Source organism: Lynx canadensis, chromosome A2, assembly GCF_007474595.2.
Source record: "Lynx canadensis isolate LIC74 chromosome A2, mLynCan4.pri.v2, whole genome shotgun sequence".
In the NCBI taxonomy this organism is placed as follows: domain Eukaryota; kingdom Metazoa; phylum Chordata; class Mammalia; order Carnivora; family Felidae; genus Lynx; species Lynx canadensis.
In genome coordinates this window covers 144617924-144631030 of record NC_044304.2, presented here as the reverse complement: position 1 = coordinate 144631030, position 13107 = coordinate 144617924, and the positions used below count along the sequence as shown (strand labels likewise).

General features: G+C 59.2%; 1 protein-coding gene across 1 annotated transcript; it reads left to right on the top strand.

Annotated features, from left to right (window-relative positions):
• Positions 1-2176: 2176 nt before the first annotated feature.
• PRRT4 (proline rich transmembrane protein 4) lies at positions 2177-11246 on the top strand. Its single transcript, XM_032592533.1, has 4 exons — positions 2177-3371; positions 3457-3561; positions 3908-4027; positions 8876-11246. The coding sequence occupies exons 1-4, from the start codon at positions 2726-2728 to the stop codon at positions 10699-10701; spliced, it is 2697 nt and encodes an 898-aa protein (XP_032448424.1). The 5' UTR covers positions 2177-2725; the 3' UTR covers positions 10702-11246.
• The last annotated feature ends 1861 nt before the right edge of the window (positions 11247-13107 follow it).

The window sequence follows — 13107 nt, the reverse complement described above, 5'->3', positions numbered from 1 at the left end:
TGGAACTGCTTAAATCAGTCGCTGGGACAGTATAATAGGGTCCATAAAGTATCCACAGTGACCACTCTGCTCATTTGTCATCTTCAACACTGGGTTGGCCTTGGCCTGGGCTTTCACATTCCTGAAGCTGCACACTCTGACTTCACTGTTCTCCTTTCATCTCTTGCTGGAAAAAAGTTATAATCCACGCCTCACATGCAGTTTAGTCTCAGCATTCTGGCTGGCATACATTTCTGAAACTCTTGAGTATTTGGGGGGAGATCAGTTTAAAAAAAAAAGGGGTACACACTGATTGACATCCTGCAGTTCACCTGTGAAGTGTTGCCGGCACTTCCGTGTAGCGGTACAACTGTCGAAAGCCACCAGGTTGTAGAGAGGGCAGCAGAGAGACTGGGTACGAGGTCCCTGACAAGCTGTGTAATCTTGGGCAAATTCGGTACTTTTCTGAGCCTTAATTTACCGATCTGTGAAATGGGGACACCCAGAGGATTGTGGTGAGGACTAATGAGATATTACACTTCTACTCACGGCTTAACAAACGCCGTGGTTCTTCCGGCCCGGGGTGCCGTCCTGGGGGAGGCTGCCGCGTACGCGCGCGCACGCGTGTGTGTGTGTGTGTGTGTGTGTGTGTGTGTGTGCACGCGTGTGCGCGCGCGGGGCTTCGGCCCAAGGCTGTGTTTCCCGGGGAAGGAGGGCGTGCGGATGTGTGTGCTGGGCCGCCCAGGGAGTGTGCGGCGGCCGGCGCCGGGCCGAGAGCGAGGCTCCCGCGCTCGCCGCGGCCGATTGGCGGCGCCGGGTGAATGAGCGCACGTCTGGGCGTCGGGCACAGAGGCGGCGGCGCTGGGCGCTGCGGTGCGCGCCCGCCTGCCGGCCGGGGTAGGGGGCGGGCCGCGGGTGGGAGGGGGAGGGGAGGGGGGGAGAGGGGGGGAGGGGGAGGGGAGAGGGAGGGAGGGGCGGGATCGAGGGAAGCTGGCGGAGGGAGGGAGGGCGGTCAGAGCGCGGCTGCCGCGGAGCCCGGCGCGGGCTGCTCTGCCGGGGAGCGGGGGGCTCGCAGCCAGGAGGCGGCGCCGCGGGGAGGGAGCGCGGGGCGCAGGGCCGGACCGGGCCGGCCGCGGGGGACCGCGCTGCGGGTCGCCGGCAGGGCCAAGCCGGACCGGGGGCAGTGTGGCGGCGTAGCCGCGGTCGCCGGGACTCGCCGAGGGGGCGTCGGGCGCGACCGAGAGAACGGGCGAGACTCGGCGGAGCGTTGTCCAGCTGGGCGCCTGGGCCGCCGCGACCTCCGGTTCTCGGGGGACTTGGCAGAGGAGACCCGCCTGCGGGAGGGAGCGAGAGGAACAGGTCGGCGGGTCCGGGCAGGGGGAGAGAGAGGGCGAGAGCAGCGTGAGCGAGAGAGCGAGCGAGCCTTCGAGGGGCGGTGGGTGTGTAGGGGGACGAAGGTGTGTGATGTGTCTGCACGGAGTGTGTGAATGTGTGTGTAGGGGTGTGTGTGCCTCTCTGTGTGACTGTATACACTGTGCGTGTCTGTGAGAGGCGTGTGTGTGCGTGTGTGTGTGTGTGTGTGTGTGTGAGAGAGAGAGGGAGAGAGAGAGAGAGGAGGCTGGGAGCTCACAGAGCTTGGGTCTGAACCCGTGTTAAGAGGGAGGGGGCTTGGCAGAATCGGATGTGGGTGTGTGCACACGTGTGTGTGCAGGGGTGTGTGAAGGGTGAGTGTGTCACGGGTGCTAGGTGTGGCTGTGTGTGATGTAAGGGGGCCGGGTGCACGTGTATCCCTGGCTCACCCTCCCCTTCCCCCACCAGATGTGTGTTCATGGAGGGGGTATTCAGGGAGGAGGTAGGACGCGGCTGCAGCAGCCCCTTGCGGGGCTTGCCTGCCTGGCCATCTTCCCCGGGAAGCCGGGGCTTGCCTGCCTGGCCATCTTCCCCGGGAAGCCGGAGCTGGCCAAGCTGCCCCTCCCCCCAAATACTTCTAGGGTTAAGGGGAAGGGAGCAGGCCAAGCCCCAAGAAAGAGGAGAAAGGCCGAAGGGACAGCTTCTGCCAGACCAGGGCACCCTGCCTCTCTGGCGGGAGCCTGGCTGCCTTCTCCACCTCAGCCTGATCGCTGGGCTCTGCGCTTTGCCCCTCCCAGGGCCCTGTGTTCCTTGGGGTCTGAGTAAGAGAGGGTGCCAACATCTCAGGTTGGAGCCCAGGGTGGGGGGTGGGAGCAGCGTGAGGCTTCTCCATGAGTGTTGCTTGCTCACAGTTGTACTAGCAGAAGGGTGCTTGGCACATAGTAGGCCTCAATAAATATCTGAGGGAGGTCAGGAGGCGAGACAGAAGAGAGGGAGGGAAAGGATCTGAGTCGGGAAGTCTGAGTGCCCCCCCTCAGCTATCAGGGAGGATGAGGGCGGCTGATTGCCTTTAGGCCCCAGCCCCCAGATTGAGCAGGTTGGGGAGCAGGGGTTTGGGGAGAGGGGCTTTAGCTAGAAGAGAAGGGGAACCGCAGGGAAGAGATCTGTTCTGGGCCTGAATGGAGGGAGGAGCTGGCAACTCTCCTTGGGCAGAGCCCTTTGCGTCCTGTCCCCACCACCTGCTTGTCTGTGATCAGCAACCTCTCTCTGGGGCATCTGATCCCAGGCAGCGAGCGCTCATAGCGCCTCTCCTCTCTCCAGGATCTTCAAGCTCGAAAGGTGCTGAAGAACTGAGCCCCCTGCCCACTGAGGCCACCACCCAAGGCCGGGTGGGGCCATGGCAGGGCATGGCTGTCTGGGGCTGTTCTGCTGGGTCCTGCTTGCTGTTCCTGTGGGCCCCCAGCCTGTCTCCTCCATCTCGGGTGTCCCTCTCACCACTTTGACCCCACCACCTCAGAGTGAGGCCTCTATGCTGTCTCTCAACCTGGGACTTAACTTCAAATTCCACCTTCGGGGACCTGCTGCTGCCTGGGGGATCTCTGTCACAGAGACCCAGCCGCTCTCTCCTGGGCCCAGCCGGGAGCCAGAGGAAGAGGTGGCCAGGGGGCTGAGGACCGACCCCATTTGGGAACTGCTGGTGGGCTCCCTTGGGAACTCCCCCCCGGAGTGGGGCTCTGCTGAAGGCAGCTCTACGCCCTGGGCCTCCTCCCAGTCTCCAGAGTCCACATTCCCCCTCTCTGGGCCCACTGACCGGCCCACTGCTCCCTATCAGCCCGGGATGGGCACTGTCACCTGGGACACTGCTCTGACAGCTACGGCACCTCCATCCAGTCCTCCCAGGCTCCGCCAGAGCGAGCTGGAGCTGAAGTTTGACATGGCACTGAGAGCAGGCGCAGCCCCCACGCTCGGGCATCGAACGCTGCCCCTGCTGCCCAGCCTGCGGGCCAGCCTGGCAGAGATTGCTGGGCGCCTGGGACCCTTTGGTGAGTACCTACCCCATCTGGAGAAGAGCCCCTGCCGGGGAGCCTGGCAGGTAGGAGGAAGCTTCAGCCCGGGCTCCTTTTGCAGGGTTCTTCGGCACTACTCTGTCCCCGCTGCGGAACTTCTCAGGCCCAAGCCCTCTAGGCCCCACTCGATCCCCAAGCTCTGCCTCTAGAGTTTCCGATTCTCCAGGTGAGTGTTTATTTTGTTGCAACACTTAGGGCACACTTCTACGTGCCAGGCACTGTGCTAGGGGCCTAATCAGACCTCCCTGTCTTCTTTGACTCTGTGTTGCTTTTCCCCCCCGGGGCCTGGGACACGGGCCACTGCTCCTATGGGGAAATGCCCTCTTTGCCATACTGAGTCTGATTTGGTCCTTGAAGCTTAGCTCCCAGCGTACACGTGGCTACAATTCCTGTTCGGTATACATTGGCTCCCTTAGGGCAAGATCTGGGGAAGGACAGGATTTTCTCCAAAGCCCCAGCTGCCAAGACTGGCTGGCAGGATAGTGCTTGAACCCCACGTGCTCCTTTTGCAGGGTTCTTTGGCACCACTGTGTCCCCACCCCCCACCCCCCTGGAGAGAAAGCTCCCAAGCTCAGGCCCTTTGGACCCAGCTGCTTCCCTAAGGTCTGTCACGGTTGCAACAGCATCACTAGGTAAGTGTCCAGTTCACTTGCACGTGACATTTATTTAGCAGTTACTACATGCTAGCCACTCATTGGCGTTCTGGGGCTCTTTTATTTCGTTGTCATCATAATCATCATCACCATTCTCTTCATCGTCACCATGGCGGTACATATTAATGGTCTGAGAACAAGTGTTGCTGGGGACTGTCCCACACAGAGTTAAGTAATGGTCCTCCGGGAGTTTTGCAACCACAGGCAGCGCAGGATGTAGACAAATGTATCAGAGGCAGACAGACACAGGGACTCCTTCATGATTTCCCACCGCCTCAGTACCAACTCCACCCTTCACTCCAGTCTGCCTGGCCTGCCTCTCCACCCTCCCCCCCCCCCCGCCCCAACCTTGGGGCTCTCTCCTTTGCCGTCTGATCTGACATGACATGTTGTCAGATATGGGCAGAACTGGGCCCCTCATTGGGAAGACAGTGAAGAGAAGACCTTCAGCAGACAGACGCCACCCTTATTTAAAGGAGTCTTTCAGAACATGCACCCAGACAGGCTGGTGGTGCAGAGGAAAGACTAGGGGCTCTGGAATCTTGAGACTTGGCTTAGAATCCCAGTTCACTGACCAGCTGGCTGGGTGACCTCGGGAAAGTTATTAACTCTTCCTGAGCCTAACTTTGCTCGAGTATCTAGGGCTTAATAATAGTACCTATCTTGTTATTGTGAAGCTTCCAGAGCATGTAAGCTCCTGGCATGAGGCTGGGCATGAAGTTGAAGTTTCTTAAATAGTAGCTGTTAACCTTGGTTCTGCCTTTACTGCATCCCAGATGCACCTCCAGAGCCTACCTCTCTGACCCCGCAACCTTGGCGCCAAGATGTGATGGCCACCATGACCCACAGGGCAGAGAGCACTCTCAGCCTCCGGTAGGTGAGGCCAAGGGAGCCACGAAGAGGGACCCCTAGGCCCAGCCTTGTTCTGCAAAGCATTTACTATAGCTGTGAATCCGCTCAGCCCTTCACAGTAGGAACCAGCTCCGCAGTGGAAAGCTCTGGTCCCCCAGCTTCTTCCAGTTCCGGACTTAACACAGCACCTGACTGTAGCTCACTCTGGAGCAGTCACTGCGCTCCCGGCACGTGGGCGAGGAGGCTGCTGTCCCCTCCCCATCCAGAGATCTGCTGTGGGGTGGGGGGCAGGCTCTGTGGCCCCGGGGGAAGGATGCTGGCTGGCGGTCTGTCAGCCTCGGTGACAGTGCTGGCCAGGCAGGTTTAATGAGTCTGGACAGTATCAGAGGAAGCGCAGCTCGCTGCCCCACCCCCTCCCCCCTCCTTACTGACGGCTGCAGGGACTCAGCCTCTTCCTGGCTAGTTCTCTCAGATAAACCCAGGAGGGCGACAGGCCCCTTGAAGAGAAGGCCAAGGGGACTTGCTCAAGCCAGCAGTGTATTAGGAGACAAGGGGAGTCCCTGTCTCCTCTGGGATCTTTCTAACCTAGGTGTGGTTAACCTTTGACTCTAGGACCTCTCTTTTGAATTGGGTCCCCTTCACCTTGGACAGAACCAGCATGCAGCTGGAAGAAGTTGTGCAGGTCATTAACATATCGCAAGACTTTCCTACCAGTTGATAAGTACCCACTGGGCTTAGCCCCCTGAGCACTCGCTCCCCTCCACTCCCCGGACACCCTGGCCGACATCTATTCTGATTGGCTGCCATCTGTGCCCTTTACAGTTGTCCAGTATTTCAAATGCCAGTGACCCTTACAAAGAGGATCAATCTTCTATGATCCGAGAGGTGGGGGTGGGGAGAGGAATGGGGCCAGGCCGCTGAATGGACCACAGCTTCTATTGGGAGAGAGAGATTCCCCAGCCCTTTGATCTGGGCAGCTGGTAGATAATCAGGCCTGACTTTTCCATAAATCGAGCAGGCCCCTCTCCCTGACTCCGTCCCAGCCAGCTGTGACCTTACCAATTACTCACATTGACATCCTGTCTCCTTTCTTGCCCCTGAGGTCAAGAGGGGCCACAGGGCCAGAGTGGGACTACCTTGTAAGAGAGGGCTCCTCCAGAGAGGGATCTAGGAAGTCACTATCTTCTGGACTCCTCTGGGGGAGACCGAGGGCTCTTTCTGGGCAAGCCTCAAGTGGGAAAACAGGCGATGAGCTCAAATGGACTCTCCAAAGACAGAAGCTGGGTATTCTCTGCCTGTCCCTGCCTACAACATGGCCCAACCCCGGGTACACAGGGTATGCCCAGTCTCCCAAGGAAGGAAGGCTCCTAGTTCAGAACTCCCTCCTCTGACACCTGAGCTACGCCTACACTTTGCCTGTTTTCTGCTTTTGATTTTCTTCTGGCTTCTCAGTAACGTTCAATACTTGCTCTCCTTGCCACAGTGCTTTGGGACAGAGGTGAGAGATGGGGTTTCTTTTGGCCCTTGGGTCAGAAGTGGAGCTAGAGGAAGGTGAGGTAGGACAGACCTCTGAGAGCTGTACTTGTCTGCACAGTGAGCAAAGAGGAGGCCGTGAGGGGTGTGGGGCTCCCGGGCACAGTCTCATTGCCTTTCGGCAGAGCCTGCTAAAGCTGAGGAAACGCCAAGCGAACTCATCCACTTTCCAGAAGTGGTTGGGCAAGAGCATCTGAGAGGACGAAGGAAGGGGGTTGAAGGAGGAGGTGCAAGTATTTGAACCTGTTCATGTGGGACTGATGCCTACCCCTGAGGAGCAAGCCATCCCAGCTGAATGGTTCCCCTTTTAATTCCTGTCTGTGTCTTCATTAGGCACTCAGGGGTGGTCAGTCCATCCAAATGGTGTTCTTCAGATAGGGTTCGCACAGTGAAACGATGTGTTGATGTTTGCTCATTTGACTAACGGTGGTCTTCCTAAGCAAGTTTAGGACGTGCTGAGAGACAGCAGCCTTTCGTTAGTTAAATCAAGAACTAGTTTGAGGCCAGAAATAGTCATACTCCCGCGGACACAAACTGATGACTGATCGGTGATAAACATTAGCTGATAATGATGATACCAACAACGATCACATCTCGAATGCTTGTTATGCACCAGGCACTCGGAGGAGCTTTGGACACGTCGCCCATTTATCCTCCTAACAGCCTTATGCAATAGGTGCTCTTCCCCAATTCAGACTTGAGGAATGTGATGGAACAGGAACCAGGGCACATACTGCCATTTGCAGTAGGCAGCAAGCTGTGTATATTTAATTTTTGGCTGCTCCCTCTCTGCCCTCCCCAGTTGTCTGATTCTATCTTCCCCTCCTCTCTCTCCAGAGCTGCTTTCTGCCCCCCTCGCTCCTTTTCCTTGTCCTCAGGATTGCTGTGTTTTGCATGTTCCCAGCCTGAGCTGGCAGTGCCTGGGGGTGGGAGTGCGCCTGGGGTCTTCCTATATTGTACAGCTGGGGCAAGGCTGGAGCACGGCCAGGCTGCTGGGGCAGGGGTCTGGCTGTCAGAAGACCCGCCCTCCCTCGTTCTGCATCTGCCTCCTGTGCACCTTCCCCTCCTCACCAGGGTGTCTCCATCCTTCACCACCATGTTTCTCCCTCCATAGTGTTTGCAGCTGCCGTTCTGCTGAGCTTGCTAGGTGGAGTAGGGAGAGGTTCAGCCTGAAGCATCTTCTTTTGCTGCTTGGCCGTGGGAAGAATCCTTGGATCTCTTTCCAACTCTTCTCTTGCTCCAGGAAAGTAAATTAGGGATCTTACTCCTCACCCTCTTTGACTTGACTTCCCTTTCCCCAGGGAGGGTGGGGAAGGTGTTGGTGCACAGAGTGGGGCTAGGGGCCTAAGTTAGCAAACCCTAGGGCACCTGAGGGGCTCACTCACGAAGATGGCACCTTATCCCACTATGATCTTCCCAGTGGTTCCTTCCTGGGAGTTCAAGGGTAGCCTTGAGACCCCCCCCGGGGAGTCCATCTCAATGTCACCTATAAAATGGAGAACTGAAGTGGCTTATATATTAAGAGTCTTAGACCAATGGCTTTGTGATTGAGTCAGGATGGGGACGAGGGCCATGAGTAAGCCAAGGGTTGGGGGTGTGGCAGACAGGAAGGCCTGTGGATGGGAAAGGTTGTGTTCTCCTCAGGTGCTGGGGACGGGAATGTCTTACCTCTCCCCCTGCTGCCTGCATGCATATGTGTGTAGGGGCTATTCCTGAAGAGACAGAAAGGGGGAGGCAGTTGAAAAGGGGCAAGGGAAGCTTCTCTTAGCACCAAGGTGGGAGTTGGGAGTCAGGGGCACAGAATAAGAGATAAGCAAATCAGTGTCATGAAAAAGCTCTGGAATCACGAGAAGAGGCTCAGACTGGTGCTTCAGTCTGGATTCTAGTGGCAGCTCTGCCGATTTGTGACCTTGGACAAGTCACTTCGCTTCTCTGTAGAGCCTCGGTGTTTTCACGGGGCAAAAAGAGGATTCATTTATTCAGCGAATATCTGCTCAGTGCCAACTCTGGGCCAGGTACCATTTTAGGCGTGGAGATTCAGATGTGAGCAAAGCAAACAAAAATCTTTGTTCTCATCAAGCTTTCTTTCCCGTCAGAGGATTGAACTAGAGGGGGCTTCTCCAGGTCCTTCCGGTTGTAAAGTTCTGTGGCTTCTTAAAAACTCTTTTCAGTAGAATCACAGAGTGATGAAGGGAAACGAACAAAGCAGGGGGCGGGGGTGGGGGGTGGGTTAGGGATGGGGGGGAAGGGATGAGAGCTGAAAGTGTTGTGTGAGGAGTTTGATGGGGAGGGGAAGGCGAGCAGCTGAGAGGGTGAGCCTTGTATTTCAGACAAGGGTGTCCTAGATGCTATGAGACTCTGACTGGTATACAGGTCACCTGCTGTGGGGAGGGGAGGAGGAGGGCTGCATAATTGCCTCAGACAAACGTTCTTTGCCCACAGACCCCACCAGGCCCACCTCTGGCCCGGATGACCCCTCTCCTGCCAGCCTTGGGAAGCCTTCCGTGCAGCCAGAGTGTGGGCCAGGGCCCTGCAGCGTGGGAGAATTGCCTGAACGCGAGGGGCAGCCTCCTGTGGCCCCGAGGGCCCTCTTCTTCCTGACCCTGGAGGCCGACTGGGCAGAGGCCAGAGCTCGCTGGGGGCTGGCCTGGGAGGCCCACGTGTACGGGGTAGGCACGCTCTTCGGCCTAGTGGCCCTGCTGGCGCTGCTGGCCCTAGCCCTTTTGCCCTGGCGCTGCCCGCCAGGCGCCCCCTGCCTGGCGCTGCTGGACCTGCTCCTGCTGTCGGCCGGGACCACGCGGGCCTTCCCGCTCTTCTACGACGCCTATGGGCACCGCGACCGGCTGCCCCCGCTCGCCTGGCTGCTGCTGCAGGACCTTCCGCTGCCCTGCCTGGCCGCCGGCCTGGGCCTGGCCTGCCTGCTGCTGGCCCGGCCGCGCCCGCCGCGGTGTCCCGCCGGGCTGGCCGCGCTCCTGCTCCTGGGGCTGGGGCTGGCGGCCGCCGCCGCCCTCGGGAGCGCGGCCCACCGCCCGCTGCGGCCCCTGCGGCTCGCCTCCCGCGGACTGCACGCCTTCCTCGCCGCCCTCCTTTCTGGGCTCCTGCTGGCGCTCTCCTGCTGGGGGGGAAGGCGGCGGCGGGCCGGAGCGCCCCTGGGAGGGTCTGGTTTCAAGGGCGCCACCCCTCTGCCGCAGGCGCGCAGCCCCTTCGCCCCGCGCGAGTCCTGGCGGCGCGCGGCCCGCACAGCCCCGGTGGCGGGCACCTTCGGGCTGCTGAGCGGAGCCCTGCAGGGCTACGAAGTGCTGCACGCCCTGGGCTATGGCGGCCAACCTGGCCTGGAGGGACCCTGGCCCTGGTGGGCCTTCCAGCTAGGCCTGCGCTTGGGCGAGGTGGGCGTCGCGCTCCCGTTGGCGCTGCTGGGCCTCTACCCGGCGCTCTGCAGCCCCCGTGTGCCGCCGCGCTGCTGGGCCAAGCTCTTCCGCCTGTCCCCGGGCCACGCGGCCCCACTGCTGCCCGGGGGCTGGGTCACCGGGCCCCCCGACAAGGAGCCCCTGGGTGGCGCCATCGCGCGTGGCGACGCGGAGCTGCTGCAGCTGTGCGCCCTGGCGGGGCCGGGCCCCGACCTCCTACTCCAGGGAGGCGGCTGCCGGGGCTTCGAAGGCGCGGCGGCCAACCCGGCCCCTTCTCCGGCCTCCTCCCCCTGCAGCGATTACACCGTGGATTTCCGCCCGCCCTCCCCAATCAACCTGCGGCGCAGCATTGAGGAGGCCCTCTGCAGCGAGGCCCTGCTCACTCCCGGCCTTTTCCAGGGCCCTGCCTACGGGGAAGCCTTGCCTGGGCTGGGCCTCTACCGCACCGCCTCGTTGGGGGCGAAGACCGGGGCCGGACCCAAGGAGAGGTCTGAGGAGGCCCTTGGCTCTCCCGCACCGCAGGAGCTCCCCTCTCCCGGGGCCTGGCCCGCGGGCAGCAGCGCCTCTTCCGGCTCACTGTGCGGACTTTCGAGGGACAGCTCGTCCATGCTGCTATGCTCCAGCCCCGACAGGCCTCCACGCTGTCCGCTGGTCTGCGTCCTCAGTCCCCCGCGGCCCTCGGGAAGCAGCCCTAGCCTCCCGGGCTCAGGCTCTTACCAGGCCCTGTCCCCACCCTCCCGCGACTCCCCAGAGCCTACTCTTGAGCTGCAGGCCGCAGAAGCTTTGCTGCAGGAGCAATTCCTGGACGCCTGCCGACAGATCGACGAGCTGAGCGTGGGCAGCGACACCATAGACCTGTGAAGAGGCGCCCCCCCTAGGTGCACCAGCCTACGCCCCCTCCTGGCGCCTGCTCTGCCCGAGACCTGCACACTGTAACCCTTCCTCAATCCTGCCTGGCTCAGATACCTCTCCCCGCTTCCTTCTCCATCCAGGGGTCCCTGGGTGGGTGGGTCAGCAGCCAGGCTCTGTTGATTGGGAATTAGTGCCACCTCCTCTGGAGCCCTGGGCTCTGATGCCCTCTGCTGCAATTCTAGGCTGGCAGGGGTCCCACTTTCCTTGGCATTCACCAGCAATAAAGCCCCAAGGTGCTCCACTCCTGACCACCACTCCCCACTCTGGTGCTGAGTGAGAGGGGCTGTCCTCAGAGGACCTCGAGACCGGCTTCAGTCCCCAAACCCACCTCTGCCATACCCAGGAATCCCATTCCTGTATGAGTGAGCCTCCCTGTCCTCCATGCGATCCTTCCCCATAGAAGGGTCCATAGCTCATCTAGGAGACTCTACAGCAGTTGGGTGGGAGGTGAACGCTTTCAGAGTTAATTTATCAATAAAATATTTTCAGAGAAAGGTCTGATCTTCTTGGAAAAGCTTAGATGAGGCAACAGCAGCAGCGGTTCCATCAGTTCGGGAAGAGAAGCGGTGTTGGGGTGGGGTGAGTTCATCTCAGACCCCAGGGACCCTCCTTCCTGACTGCAAGTATTGTCCTGTAGCTGGAATGAGTGAGGGTCCTGGGAGTGACCCCTGGAAGGCCCTCTGACTCTCTGGGAAGTGGCTTGTCAGAGATGAAACCGGCCTTGAGAGGTGAGGCGGGAACTCCACGGTCACTGGTGGAAGTGTCTGCATTCCTAGGAGCCTGGCTGCAGGTTGTGGTGGACAGCTGGCTAGGGACCAGTTGGTGGTAAAGTCCTTCACGGAAATGATACGTCGAGGGCTGGATCACTTTGATCTGGGATCCCCAGCCATCTCCCTGCCATGTTACAGAGGATTTCTGGATTCACAGAGGAAACTACCTGCTCCACCTACCAATAGGGCCTCTTCAAGGTCGGACTCACAAACCCTCTTCCCTGGCACTCATCTCCCACAGGTGCAGATCCTCCCTGAAGAAAGCCTGCCTTTCCCAAACCCCTGCCCCGTCCTACTCACCAAAGCAGAACTCACCGTGCAGAGACCCTGGCCACCAGGCACTCTGTAACCCCTCCCTTGTTCAGAGCATTTGGCTCTGCGCTCTGCAGAGTGCATTTGTCATTTGGCTAAAATGCAGGAAGTTCGGAGTGGCGCCAAAACAGGGTCGTAAGATTAGGTTTGAAAGTGAAAATCTGCCGGTGCTCTGGCAGACGTCTCGCACATCACAGAAACCTAGAGGGGCACAACATATCGGGCTTGAAGTGGAAAAACAGGAATGGGAGTGTTTTTTCTTCCAAGTCTGCCCATCAACTCTTGGGAATCCGAGAAGGAAGGCGGGGGACCCAGAAGGAAAGCAGAGAGGCCCGGAGGGGTGGGCCCTCACCAGACCAGGTCCACGCACTAGTGGAAGAATTAATGCACTGCTCTCCTTGCACATGAAGATCTGTCTTGCCTGAGGGGCGTGTCCAGGGTCTGGAACCTCAGAGGAAGGAAGAGTCAGTGATGTTTGGGGAGAGTGAGGGTCATAGTAGGGAAGACAATGAGAAGAGGGAGGGGCAGGCACCGTGGGGGATGGAACTAGAGTGGTGTTGACCGTGTCTCCTCCATCACCTGGCTCAACTTGGCTCAGAAATTCTTGCTGCATAGTCACTCTGGGCTGAGGCCCAGAGAACTGCCAGCCTCCTAATTACAGGCATTTCTCACTGCTGTCGTAGCCGCCCGTAGCGGACCCAGCATCGGAGCTGCTTTGTCTCATGCAAGGAGTGCTTGCTGCTCGGATAAATTGCTCCCTTTCTTCCCCACTTATGCTCCCATCTGCCTCTGCTCACACTCAACTCTCGGCCACCTCTTCCTCGCCCTAATGCTTGCCAGCCTGCTCATTCACTCTACCCACCAGGGGACCCCGGAGTTCATGCACACGCGCTCTGATAGAGCAGTCCTAGCTCACATACCCCCAGTCAGTCTGTTGGCCTGTCTATCTGTCTCTCCCCCCTCCATACACCCACTCCTTTTCTGTCTGGAGGCTCTGAATGGGGCTGGTGAGACAAGGAGGAGGGATATAGCTCAGTGTTCACCAGCTCCAACTTCTTTGCTTTTCCTCAGCAAGAATGACCCCAGCCCTTCGACTTTGTATAGAGGCCAATACTTTGGTGAGACAACCCTTCCCTTTTGTCCCATGCCTCAGCCCTTAACCAAAGCAGGTTTCCCAGAGGAGCCAGGTAGATCCTAATGCGTACACCCTTCAGCTTCAGTTCTCAGCACTGCAGGGGACTGAGAGACAGACTCACCCTTGTTTACTCAATGT

What these genes read in the sequence shown, in the direction of transcription:
- PRRT4 (XM_032592533.1), top strand. Translation starts at nt 2,726, where the DNA reads ATGGCAGGGCATGGCTGTCTGGGGCTGTTCTGCTGGGTCCTGCTTGCT. An exon ending in TGGGCGCCTGGGACCCTTTG is followed by an intron (nt 3,372 to 3,456) that starts GTGAGTACCTAC and finishes CTCCTTTTGCAG; the next exon opens with GGTTCTTCGGCACTACTCTG. An exon ending in GGTTGCAACAGCATCACTAG is followed by an intron (nt 4,028 to 8,875) that starts GTAAGTGTCCAG and finishes CTTTGCCCACAG; the next exon opens with ACCCCACCAGGCCCACCTCT.